At 39.8% G+C, this 14,550-nt stretch overlaps 1 protein-coding gene across 9 annotated transcripts in view; it reads right to left on the bottom strand.

Moving 5' to 3' along the window:
- The window catches only part of LOC134793823 (PDZ and LIM domain protein 3), a 35,498-nt gene that overhangs the window by 4,961 nt on the left and 15,987 nt on the right, over positions 1 to 14,550 (bottom strand). For all 9 annotated transcript variants that reach the window (XM_063765522.1, XM_063765515.1, XM_063765519.1 and 6 more), the window contains 2 exons: positions 13,380 to 13,581; positions 2,574 to 2,720 (listed from right to left, as the gene is read on the bottom strand). In XM_063765522.1, coding sequence (XP_063621592.1) covers positions 2,574 to 2,720; positions 13,380 to 13,581 — 349 coding nt within the window. The remainder of the gene's footprint in view (positions 1 to 2,573; positions 2,721 to 13,379; positions 13,582 to 14,550) is intronic.

Consider the following 14,550-nt stretch of genomic DNA (forward strand, 5'->3'; position numbering starts at 1 on the left):
TAGTAGGTATAACATGAGAAAAAAACATTTTTTTTGTGTGAGCAAAGTTATAACAAGGTGCGCAAAGTTGTACACTATGTCTTATTCTCCGTTGTGGCTTATATTTAGTGAGAGAGTCAACTGGCAGCAATTTGAAAAACAAAAACTAATTTCTGCCAGAAACTGTAATAAAGAAGGATTAGAATCATTCATTCATATCCGCAAACGTCAATTTATTTCTTATTCTGAATAACTCCTTTTACATGCAATACCTGTGTAACCAACCAACTGCCTTCGCCTTGTTTTAACTATTTTGCGATGTAATAAAATAAAATTTAAAATAGAGCTCGGCCATGGCTTTTAGTGTTCGCCTTGAATTTAACTTCCACTGGTGTTACGTAATGCGTGGCAGGGCGCAATAAACGGAATGTAATTTGTATATTGTTAAAACCAATTTTAATCTAATTTTCAGTTCTAAAATACGTGTGAGCACCGAGAAGACGGTCGCGCTGATGTTTCTTAAATTGTGGAATTTCTACTTGGAAAAATTGAGGAAATTAATATTTTCAGGAATTGAAATTTTCCATTTCCAAAATTAAAGTTTACTTTGTTTCCTGTGAAAGTGTCCTGAAATATTCGAGAACTTTTCCTACTTTTTGGAAACTTTCCGCAACTTGCACACCTGTAGGTGGTCAATATAGATAAAGCGCATGTGATACGTCTGATGGACGCTGCAAGCGTCAATAGACTACTGTTACCGCTTAAGATCAGGCGGGCCGCCGTCTTTGACTAATCTTAAATTCCAATTTGACTGAATAATTGCCACCATATGGTTCCTTCAAGAAAAAGCAGACCTATGATCAGCAAATTCGAAAAACTTTTATCAGACACTCAGATCAGAATTTCTCAGACAATCAAGATTTCTCGAACAATATTAGTCTAATATTATTAGTGTGTTGTCATGACAACCCATACGATTTGACAGTTCGTGGACTAATAATATTAGTCTAATATCCTTCGAGAAATGGGCCCCGAATTCAAGTTACTCTGCACCTGATGCAGTGGCTCCTTGGCGTGAGTCTTACCGTCTGAGAGTTTGAGTTGAGTTCACCCAATTGCCTCAATGGAATACCAAAGCTAGACACCAGTTCAGCACTGATGCTTTTTGTGGCTGTTACTGTACTGTCTGTCTGTCATACTTGTTACCGCTCTCTCAATGTCAGTTTTATCCTCCGGTTGTGTCATAATTGATAACTACATTTTTGCTTCATGAGCTTCTTCATTTTCTCTTGAGTGTTTGTTTAGTTTAGAGTTAGTTTGTTTCAACTGGATAACATTTTCATCTTATTTTATACAACCTTGAGTATATGTCGTAGTCAGATCGTATAATCCGCCGTATTACATTACGGCTAGCCGTTATCAAAAACAGGGGCGTTTTGAAATGCGGCGGTTCGACGATTAGCCGGATTGTCATTGCGATACGTTCTTCAATAAGGCGGCCAACGTTTAGCCGCATCGTACTACTATTTTAGATTGTAGAGTGACCAGTTCTTTCGGTCGCCTACGTAACCGGAGTTTGACAATGTTTGCAATTTAATTTATTTTTACCATGGTCCCACCGCACTACATGTGTTTCTTTTCCAAAACATTTCCTTCACAACTTAAATAGACGGAGCCCCGCAAGCGGGGCTCCTATTTCTGGGCGGTTTGCCCTTCGGGCATCTGAAGCTACCTAACGAACCTAACCTACTTACCTACCTACGCTTTTTTCCCCAAAGTGTAATGTTTTCACGGACGTCTCACTAAATCAATAGGTAGGTAGGTTAGGTTCGTTAGGTAGCTTCAGATGCCCGAAGGGCAAACCGCTCAGAAATAGGAGCCCCGCGAAGCGGGGCTCCGTCTAGTTAAGTTGCGAAAGAAATGTTTTTTGAAAAGAAACAGTCCGACGAACTCCAGATTTGATGGACACCCCAGCGTTTGTCAGGCAGCGCCACGGGTGTTAAAAATGGGAACTAAAAACTGTCAAAGCGGCGGCTAATGACTCGCTGTATTACATTACGGCTAGCCGTGTTGAAGAACGTATGGCGCCGAATACATTCCGGCGGATTCTCATTCAGCCGCATTCAATCCGGCTAATCGTTAAACCGCCGCATTTCAAAACGCCCCTGTTTTTGAAAACGGCTAGCCGTAATGTAATACGGCGGATTATACGATCCGACTGCGACATATACACCAATAAGTGCGAGCGAGATGCCTAATGAGACGACTCCTGCGCTCCTTTTAGTGCGCGTGCACTTAATGACACGATCCAAACAAGATGAAAACCTCATCAAATTCTTAAAACAGATTCGGATTATACTCTGTATCTTTAGGTACTTAAATAAATAATTTGTACATTTTCGGGTAGTTATAATATTTATTGATTAACCAACCAAATATAAAACCACCTGGATCTGCCACTGAACGACCTGACTTGAACCTACATTATTTGATCACGTAATGTTTTCATCTACCCTCAACTGGCTTAAGAAGTTTTTGTTTACTGTTTTTTAAATACCCAAAGATACAGACTATAGTATCTGCTCATAGCATACCTTTTGTCTCATAAGCGTGTCGCGGTAATCGTGGCTCGGCCGCGCCCGCATGGACGGGTTGGGGTGGTGGCGGAGGTAGGACTCCGTGGGGCCGGGCTCGCGGCGGACCTTGGCGCCGGGCAGGACTAGGGGTGTTGTGCGGTAGGGCTGCAATAGATAAGCTTAATGAGTGGCTTGCCCTTGGTACATGTCCATTTTTTTTTTATATTCACATCAACCTAAAATATAACACAAAAAGTACAGTCAGCAGCAGATATTCTAACTGCCTAACAAGCTATATAGGGAATGCAATAACCGGCCAAACTTCATAACCGGTTTCGGTTACGGTTATGCCCGAAAAATAACCGAATATCGGTTATAATCGGTTACGGTTACTTTGGACAAAAAATGATAAATTAACAATGAAGTAATTAAAAACTTACGACAATAAAGGTACAGTATTAGGGAATGTGAGAATAAGTCTTCGTTTATTAATAAAACACACAAAATTCAGTAAAGTAAAATATGACCTTGGACGTCACGCGTAAATAATATTCAATAAAAATATTTCATAAAGAAGGGAAGTAAATTTCGTATATTTTCATTATTAAAGTACACGAATGACAAAACTTATAGTCACAGGCGTCAAGCCAAAAAAGGCATGATTTCGTTGTCATTAGATGATAAAAACAGAATCTAAGTCATAAATAAATAACCGAAAATAACCGTAACCGGTTATTCGAGTTTTCAATATTCGGTTATGAAATTTTGTCAAAATATTCGGTTATAACCGAATATTTCGGTTACGGTTATAACCGATTTGCATTCCCTAATGCTATATCAAAAGAATTAATCTTGTACAACTGGCTCATCGTTGCTAAGCTACATTCGTAGCGCTATGTCGTAGGCGATCATGGTTTTCCCGGTGTGTATTGAAAAGTCAAGAAATGTAATTGCGGTGTCCGAGTTAGGTACTTTATTTTCATCAGATTGCCCATGTACTCGATTCTGTTTTGTGCCATAAAAAAATGTTTAGCTTATTCTCCTGTTTTCCAGCCATTTCGCATCTCGAAAATCTTAGCATTCGCCATTAATTAAGGGAATCGAGGTTATTCTAACTCTAAACTCGCGTCGCGCTATATTTACCTCGAGGCTACTTCAAGTAGGTTATGATTTCTCGCGAATTATTTACATAAAATAATATTAAACTCTTTAGGATCGTTCTAATCTCAGTCTTATACCCGACAGCATAGAGTAGATATTTCTTTTAAACTAAATTAGCTGTTGAAACCTTTTTAAGATTCCTACATATGTGGGTCGTTGACGGTTATAAAATAAAACCACTTCAAAGATTTGGGGCGTGAAGAAAATATGGTAGGAGACAAATTTCAAAGCGATATGTTGTATGAAGTTGGAAGGCCAGATATTGGTTTGAAGAAGTCAATAAATGAAAAGTTTAAAGACATTGACCTAAATAAAAACATGTGCGATACAACTCCCGCAAATAGTTCATACATATTAGCAAAAGTGGCCACTTCTGTGGACTACAGTTAACAACTTGTGTAATTAAAAGTTATTATTTTATTCCGACTTCATAAGGAAACTACTTTATTGAATGCAAATGCTTGGTTTGTTGATAAAAATACAAAAATCGCCTTAGGTAGGTATCTACCTATGCTTATAGGTAAGATTTGAGGAGTTCCCTCAATTTGGAATTTGGAATTTTTCATTGATACCATTATCAGAACTGGGCTTTGACATAAATGGGACCAACTTGAAACTATAAGTACTTAGGTATAAACTTTAAAACAAAAATAATATACTTTCGAATCTGTTCATAAATTACGGAGCCCTTAATAGGGCCCACTGATTAACAGTCTGCCGGACGGTATCGGCCTCTCAGTTAGAACAAAATTTTGACAGTTCCGAACAACTGACAGGCCGATACCGTCCGGCGGACTGTTAATCAGTGGGCCCCTTAAGTAACATCATAGGTAGGCATATTTACATAGGCACAAAAAGCATATACGTAAGTATCCCTTTATACGGAACCCTAACTTTATCAATGTCATATACCTATAATACCAGAACATATGTGAACCAACCAAAGTAATTATTGTGCATGAACTTAATCACAATGTCTTAAACACATCAGAAAAAAAAACTGAGATTAATATGATATCTCGTGGCAAAGTTGTATTTCTCCAGTGAAAAAAAAAATGACAACATTGCCGGCATGAAGGGCACAGGGTGTGTTACGTTATTTTGCCCATCACTATATACCTACATATTTTACACAGACTGTACCACGGCGTGCGCCACGCCTGCTTGCTCGCCCGACCGCGCGTACCAACTTACTGGCCAATTCACCTACTGTCAGGGCGATATTAATATTAAATGAAGTATCTACTAAAGTATACTTATTTAACTGCACCTTGACTGAGTTCACACAAAGAGAATAAAGTCTATAGAGACGGATTGTCAAAGTAAATTATGTAGCCACTGTAAATTTACTGCCATCTTTCGACAGAACATAAAACTGTTAGAACGCCATTTGACTTTGATCCTTATTCTTTCAGTGATATGTGTTAACTTATAAATATTAATATTCACGCCATCTACTCGACTATAGGCCAAAGGTATAGTTCCATGTTTTCGAGCGATGGCGCCACAACCTTCAGCCTATGCTCGAGTAGATGGCGTGAATATTAATATTTAAAAAGTTAACACATATCAGTTAAAGAATAAGTATCAAAATCAAATGGCGTTCAAACAGGTTTAATCTTCTGTCGAAAGATGGCAGTAAATGAACTGTAGCTACATAATTTACCATGACAGTAACTCTCTTCTTCAAATCCTCTTTGGTTCACAGAAGCTACAAGCCGCCAACTATGTTATTTGTGATATTATAAATTTTTTATGTGTTGTTAAAAATTGTTAATAATGTTTAGTTTCTTATAAATATGTAATATTTATTACTTACGCGTTGGACTATATAGTCTGTAAGTGATATGTATTAATTTAAATAAATAAATCCCCCACATTGTTAACTGTACATCGGTAGACCTTATGCCTTTTATAATAAGTTCCATCGATGTACAGTTAGGTTAGGAGTGTTACAGTAGACTATTTTCATCATCATCATCATTCAGCCTATATACGTCCCACTGCTGGGCACAGGCCTCCTTTCACTCGCAAGAGGGCTTGGGCTATAGTCCCCACGCTGGCCCAATGCGGATCGGGGACTTCACATACACCTTTGGATTTCTTCGCGGATGCAGGTTTCCTCACGATGTTTTCCTTTACCGAAAAGCAAGTGGTAAATATCAAATGATATTTCGTACATAAGTTCCGAAAAACTCATTGGTACGAGCCAGGATTTGAACCCGCGACCTCCGGATTGAAAGTCGGACGTCATATCCACTCGGCCACCACCGCTGTCGCTGTAGACTATTTTAGTTCCAGGAAATAAAAACAATGTGATGCGATTTTGTAAAATAAACTAGAAAGTATGCCACCAAATGGCTATCGTTAACAAACGCGTCTATTTCCGAATGTTTACCTATGAGCTGCCCTGACGCAACGCGTTACTCAGAGCAAAATATAAAGTGCGAATTCTTGCCATTTCGTGCTATTTATAGAGGTTTTGATATAAATTATTTGGGTGTTTCGGTATGTGCCGCTTTTTTATTACGTAGGTACATATTTTAAACCGCAAACCACAGTCAGGATCGAAGAGGAGGACTGTTACAGTGGCGTAGCTAGGCGTGGGCAATGTTCGCCCTCGCGAGGCCGCTAGCCGCCCCCTAGGGCGCCCCCTGGGGCCTACCCCAGGCCCTGTAGCCGCCCCTTTCTCAGCACCCATCATATTGACTACATTTTGAGTTATTTCTTGTTATCATCAGCGAATTTTTTGTTACAATTTGCCGCCCTAGGCCCGGGCCTACTGGGCCTTAGGGCAAATCCGCCACTGGGCACAGTGAAAGACAAAGGCCTCGCAGATGCGGCGTCGCCCACGGCTAAGTAGATTTGTTCACGTTACGCAACTGGACTGGACTGTAATATTGCTATACTTTAGGTCCATGGTCCACATACGATAACGACTTGAAACATGTTATAGTATATGAATATTATCTTGACGTAAAATAGGCGGAGGAGTGGTGGAGGAGTTTCATTCTGGTCTTCATGAGCACTTCCAATTCACTCAATAACCCTAAATTAAAATATTTTTTTCCAAAACGGTTGCAAACATTAAAAATAACCATAAGTACAACCGAATGGAGAAACACTCCTCCTTTTGGAATTAAAAAGTCGGTAAAAAATTTAACAAAATTATAATTCACTAAGTAGGTAGTGAAGAATTTGATTTATGTTGTTATGTACCATTTGGTACCATATTATATTGTCACTGTGACAAGATTCGAATCACACAGGTTTTAAAGAAACAGCAGGTCAATTTAGCTCCGGTTTACCCAACAGGCAAGTTTACCCCGACACTGGTACTTAGGTAAATTTTCTTTTCTCACATGCCATAATGTAACATGTTGTCGTAACAAGCAGTTCAAGCCAAAACATGTTTTTTATCCGTCATAATGCTCGTTACATGCCTCGCCAGGAAATGTTCGTGGGCGTCCAGTTTCGTGACATTGTGACTGAAATAGCCCACAGCTGACGACTCATATCAAATACGATGATAGTGAAATGGAAGGTGATTCAGTAGAATTATTACTTTCGATCTTGTATTAATATTTTAAAACTATTTTTAACGAGAGAATTCTCTCAATAAGTATCTATTCTAGAGTCTGTTCGGAAAGAGATGAGACGTGGAATGTAAAGCCCATAAATGTATGGGCTTTACATTCCACGTCTCGCACGTAGAATGCTACGACTCTTCTCTTTCCGCACAGACTAATTCGATTGGCAGCTTTCAACTGTTTCAGAGTGAATTTAAAAAGAGAGTTTTCACTATGGGAGCAGTTTGATTAGAAAAGTAAATGAGAGTCTGAAAAAACATAGCAGCAATAGAGCAATAGAATAGTAGATTGAGTAGGTAGATACCTAACGTTCACATATATTTCAATAGATTGTACAGTTTTGTGTGATAAAGTTGGTAAACATTTTACGATTAAGTTGCTGAACAAAATGATGAGGAATATCATTTAGGCCTTTAACATCTTGACAGATGATTTATGCAGCGTCTGTAACCGAGGAACAACGTCTCTCGTGGCTGTATAAGCCAATGCTGGACCGGCATTTGTGGCAGCTGAAGCAGGGAGCCATGTCGGCATCATCAGGTGGATGTGCCTCTTTGCGCGTTTTCGCGCAAGGTCTTGGAACCATGCGTTGTCGTGAATGTCGTGAAATTCAATGAGGAATTTAACAAATACAAATGGGTAAAATAAAATGAGAAGCTGAACTAGCATCAGAAGTTGAACAATTTAAGAGGACGGGTGGAATAAATAATACCACGGGATGAGGGCATGAAGCGAGTGATATTGCCAATATTTTCGAAGATTAAAATGAAAGCAACTGCAATTAAGAAGGTTGAAGACAAAACAGACTCTATCACAAACAAAATTTAAAGGATATATAAGGTACCATCGCCCACACTGTTAACTGTACATCGCTGGACTTTATGCCATTTGTAATAAGGTCCACCGATGTACAGTTAGGAGTGTTGCTGTTTGTACTATTAAAATACAAGGGTTATAAAAGCCGTTGTTATGGCGTCAGACATCAAAGCTAAAAACACTTGTTCATTTTCAGGCTCTGGTACTAGAGGCTCAGGTCACTGTTTCTTCCGAATATGATAATTTTAGTTAGTAAAAACTCAACAAAATTCGCTATAACCCTCCTACGAATCACTCACTGCGGAAAATTACGCCGTAAAGCCCACGAGTTATTACATCACATATTTTGTAACACTACGCTTTCAAGTGCTCCCAAATTAGACGCGTGTAGAACATGCGAGAAATCCACGATTCCAAATCGTTTAATCCATAAGGCATCTGGCTTTCGGAGTTATGTTAATCTAAATCACTGCGCGACAAGTCGAAGTCCTTTACAGGATTAACGCGTTAGTAACAGAGCCTTAGGTTTAAGTAACGCACCCAGTTGGTGACGACTTCATCCTCAGGATGCATGGGATCCTGGTATCCATTTGGGAAGAAGTTAGGGTTGGCCATCTTTGAAGCACTAAGAAGCACCGTTTGTCAAGCAAGTAGCGAGCACGGACGTTCGTCGAGCGAGGATCGAGCGCGGACTGCCGCTCCAGCGGCTTTGCGTAAACAACGTGGTGCATTCTATTTCGGAAAATAGCGAGAAAACAGGCGTGACGTGGGAGTCGCCGTTAACCTGTCATTATTTATTGTCCGACACTTGATCATTTCCTAGCTGGAGGTTAGTTTAGCAACGGTGTGTCTAGCAGATAGTCGGTTCCACCAACTTCTAAATATCTCCAGTAAACGCCTATTGCGAAGGTAAGATAGAATCTACTTCACAGACTATTTGACGGGTAGGTAATTGCGAAGAGATTACATATTCAAATGCAGTAGGTAAACGTTCACATGGACTTTGGACACTCTAGTTCTTAAGCTACCTCCATAGAAATATATTTTGTCTAAGTACGAGTAGGTACACATATATTTCAAAGCAGTTGAACTTTATCTTCTGGAACTTATTCGTTTATTAACCGATCTGTCTTTGAGATATAAAGTAAAGCAATTGCAATTAAGAATGTAGAAGACAAAACAGACTCTATCACAAATAAATGGTGTTGCGTTCAGTATCAGGGCATTTTCACCTAAAAGTGTCCCATTTACTTTTTTTCGATACTCTATCAACTTTTGGGTTATTTCTACTCTGGCCGCGTAGCCAAGATGCCGATCGCTTACGCTCCGTAGCGATCGAAACGCAACTGTCACTGTCGCACTAATGTGGAAGAGTGATAGAGAGACATAATGATTTTCGTTGTCGAAGCGATAGCGATTGTAACCTTGGCTAAGCCGGCAGTATCACGAGGACTATCGATTTAAAAAGAAAAAAAATGTGACGTCCCACGGGTAAAGGTACCTTATGGCGGTTGGCGCTTACGCTATTATTAACGTCGCTCCAATATTATTGCGGCGCTATGCGACGTAAGCGCCAGCCGCCATAAGGTACCTTTTGCCGTGGAATGTCACAAATGTGTCCCAAAAAGTGACAGGTTTGTAACGCATTTTCACATACATTTTGTATGGATCGTCACAAAACTGATACCCAAATTTGTACGAAAAACTAGAGACACTCGTGATTTCGAGTCTAAATAACCCAAAAGTTGACGATTTTTCGAAAAAAGTAAATGGTACCATATTTTCTTTAAACCCCCATCAAGCGTAGGATCATGATGTCATGATAGAGGACATTAAGAGCTAACTATTTGACAACTGTTATTAGAATCTGTTACATACTGCTTATATCTATTTTTGTTTGCATAATGGATGCCTAGATAAATCGCGTACCTATTATAAATTGTAACCATGTTTAACTTGTCTGGATTTTTGGTTGAACGTGGGCATGGAGGAGTCACGCTCAAGCATTTTCCAAGGTGCACTGTTGAATAGAAAATAAATCTAAGCATTAGATAATCAACCACAAAATTGTAGCTACGTTACGTTACGCTTACTGTCTCGCGCAAATCCGCAATTTCCCACGCACAAACTGAAACTTGAACTCCTGCCATATTCGCGGCAATTCATTGCCCACATCGAATGCTCGTACGCAGTCTAATTGCGCTCCATGAATCAGAAAACCGATTTAGACTCGTATGAATAGGATTACATGTTGTATTTATGGTACTTTACTCACAAACCCAGTAGCCTGCTACTTAGATAGATAAGACGCTGCATTAACACAATTGAATTAATCGATTAACATGGTCTTCGGTTACCACGCCCACGCTAGTTACCTATTCATGAAATAAAACAGTTGAAACGGATTATGTCGCGTATAATGAATTTAAAATACGTCCTGACGTTTCGATCCCTTTTACAGTATTCGTGGTCAACGGGGTAGACATACATATCTATGGGGTACATATACACAATAATTGAAAACAACTGCTGAATTAGAGTTCGACATCCACGCCAATCCTGGCATCATTCATTGTTACAAATGTTTGCGTACGGAGTACGGATTCGATTTATCCTAAGACTTTTAAGTCCTTCACAACTCAGAGTGAAAACCAGAGGAGATACGCTGCCATCATAAACCGAATATCGGTATAAAAAAACAAAAGAATATAAAAATTTTTGGATAAGGAATTTATCAATTTTGATTTAAAATACCGCTAACTGGCTTAAGCTCACTCTTCTCTTGCATTTTTGAGATTAGAATTTCGATATTCTCGGTAGGCCGTCTGTTGGGGTGATTTCTTTCATTGAAAAGCTAAGCGATTACAGTGTAAATAATAAGCTAAGTAAATTTCATAACTCCGAGCTAGGATTGGAAATTAAGTACTTTAGTAGTAATTGATTATATAATGTATATAATTGATTTTAGATCAGCTGTACACGATCAAACAGCTTGTGATCATAAGTTAGTGTCGTCAGAGTGGGCCGGTTTAATTAATAACGTATCTTTAGACATAATAGTGCGCTGGCGCAGTTCCAGGGCGACGTACGTGTTAACCTATATCACGTAAACGCCAAGGACATGATTATACAAAATGGTGGATTGGAGAATCTAGACTTAGGCTTAAGGATGACTCACGCTAGAGCGGTTCGGGTCCAGGCAGAAGCGTAAGACACTTTGTTTTCTACAGAAAGCATCACGTGATCACCGATAGAATAGTGTCGGACGCCTCAGCCCGGACTCGGACCGCTCTAGCGCGTGTCATCCTTTATTAGAATTGTTATAAAGACTCATGACGATTATGTAAAATGGCGATGACACCGACTAACTATTCGAATTGCAAAATAACACCCAAAGTTCCTGACATGACGGCATGCAGCTTTATACCAAAATTCGGTACAGTAGGCAAAATACGTTCCTTTCACATAGGAAAAAAAAATAGCCACAACCGTATACAGAACCTTCTCCTTCTATGAAATTGAAGTCGGTAAAAATAGATTGGTAGTGGTAGCCTAGCGGTACGGCGTGCAGATTCTAATGCAATTCACAACAATGACTTTTCTGAAACTTATGTACAAAAGTAAGAGCATAGTAGAAAAAGTAAGAGCGAATCGCCTAGCGTGGTAACGGGCAAGTGATGCGAAGGGAGGAAAGTCATATATGTGACGAGAAAGTTATTACGAATGAATGTGGAGGGAAGTAACGGGAGAGGAAAACCGAGGAAAAGGTGGATGGACTGTGTGAGAGATGATATGAAACGAACGCAAGTGAATGATGAGATGACGGGCGAGGAGAGGTATGGAAGAAAAAGACATGCTGCGCCGACCCCAAATGAATGGGATAAGGGCAAGCGAATGATGACGTACAAAATATCATTTCATATTTACTGCTTCCTTTTTGGTAAAGGAAAACAATGTGAGGATATTGAACTCAATAAGGGCTAATTTCCCCTGACAGATAGTCGTGTGTTTTTCGTTACGACAGATAGTCGTACCTCATGGCCTGTACCTATATTTAAATGGACGTGTTCACATAATAGAACGGTAATCGTCCTGTCGTGGCTTGTATATTTAAACGGAGGTGTTCAGGTTCACAATGTTCACATATAGGACGGTACAGTCAGCAGTAGAAGTTACTAAGAGGGCGAGGTGTTTAAAATTCGCTCTCTTATTCTCTTAACAATAAAGTCGCGTCACGATTATTTTGAACACCTCGCCCGCTTAGCAACTATTGCTGCTGACTGTACCATTACTGTCGTTATACGACATAGTGGGAACGCGGCCTAAGACAAGTAGAATTCGTCTCCCGGTCATATAACATAATATTATTTTAATAGCTTCAGACAGTGCAACAGTAATGACACGGCCGCTGCTTTGGCAGAGCGTCAAATTAAATATGACGAATATTGTACATGCTACTGGGCAGAGTACTAACAACTTTTGATATGACTGACTAATGTGTACCTTATGTTTTTGCAATAAGGTTGAGGAATTGTCACTTAACAGTCGCTATCAGATATATCGGAGCGGCCGAGGAGCTCAGAAACATCTGAACATGCACTCAAGCGCCTTGACAATAAAAGCGAGTTCAGATATTTGTGAGCACCTTGGCCGATATATCTGATAGCGGCTGTACGAGTGAACGGGGTTTCAAGTACTAGCACAACTGAGATATTGATTGCGAAATAGACAAAATATGAACGGAGCTGAATCTCAACTGATGATCGGTGGAGCAAAACTGAGAGTTACAGCACATGAACAAGAGTCAAGACACAATACGCCAGTCGTCAACAAGTGCTTATGCCAGATAGCATTTTTTTCGTTGGACCTAGGTTTTTATTGAGGCACATTGAGACCTATTTCTTAAAAGATGTAACATAATAAAGCCTTACAAAATTGTAACAAAAACGTTCACTATTGTATTGTTCACAGGAAATACACTCATTTCCAGAACGTTTGTGACCCCAACTGGTTTTCACTCAACATCGTTTTCATGTTCAAACTGTACATTAATTAATATTATGTCACTTACACTCGACGCTGCCAGCGTCAGCGGCAAGATTTACTTAGAGCTTTCGGGTTAACCCTTTGAACGTCAAGCATACCTATCGCGTCATCATGAATTTTGTCGGAATGCACGAAGGTCGATTTTGGGCTGTAGCCACGCGCGTTAGTTGACATATTTGGCGGTCAAAGTGCTGTTACACTAGTTACTAACCTGGCTGTTCAAAGATTCATCCAGCGTATCGTCTGTCCGTGACGAGTACGTAGGCGACAGCATCGCCGTGCGGTACTCGCCCTCGAACTGCGGCGGGTAGGTCTGGTGGCCATGGCCTTGGGCTCCGTAGCCCTGCTGAGGTACAGGGGTGCGGGGAAGCGACTCCGGTCGGAACGCCGTCGGTGGCATCGGGCTTGGAGTTCTGTGAAAAGGTGCGTTTTAGTTCCCAGGTAAAAGCATGTCTAAAAGATCGACCATACCGATTAGAATAAGGTAGGTACACGCAACGTCGCTGACAAGCGGGGGCGGCGGGGTAGCAAAACGGAATGCAATAATAGGTATGCTCTAGGTACTTTAGGGGTTTCCAAAATAACCCGGAACCACTATGCACCTTAGGTAAATTCGTGCAGGATAAAAATTAGATTTTATTCTGCATTCGCTGTCGGGGGTTAGGGTTAGGTAAGATCGACCACCATAGAAGATCCTATTTAATTCTTAGGTTCCTAATTCATTTTCCGAGAGCTTTAAACCTCGGAAATCCTGACTAAACTACATTAAATTTTTGTATTTTCAGTGTTTGAATTTAGAAATGATCTTGACCGTTGTTTTCGATGTGATGACTTATATAATGACAATGACATCACACAAGGGCATTGGTTTTAATGGAATCTGACATTGAGAGAGATCTAATTGTGTGCCAACAAATGATTGTGTGTGAACAATTTTATTGTTTTATTTAAATGTTAATTAAAATATACATTTTTCACAGATGTCACATTCGGTATTGATGAGACATAGGTATACAATGTGGTGGTATACATTATAATGACAACACAAATGTAATTCTGAATTTACCTCATAGATATAAAACGACGCTTACGCTTGAAGATAATTGAAGTGCAGTGCAGCACATGTCAAAGGTCTCTCCAAATATTTTAATATTAGTCTAAAAAGGAACGAGTGGCATTTCAATCTAGACCACACAGAACCAAAGTCACTGAGAACAGAAGTAGTTTTAAAAAGTAATTTTTCGCATTTTTGAAGTTTCAGGTGCGTCCAGAAGCGGTATCACTTGTCATGCCATGCGTCACTTTCGCACTTACATATTTGTTAGAACGTGACAGGCATGGTGACAAATGATAAAGAGCCGACCATCTTAGCCCTACAGATG

This window comes from Cydia splendana, chromosome 9, assembly GCF_910591565.1.
Source record: "Cydia splendana chromosome 9, ilCydSple1.2, whole genome shotgun sequence".
Lineage (NCBI taxonomy): Eukaryota > Metazoa > Arthropoda > Insecta > Lepidoptera > Tortricidae > Cydia > Cydia splendana.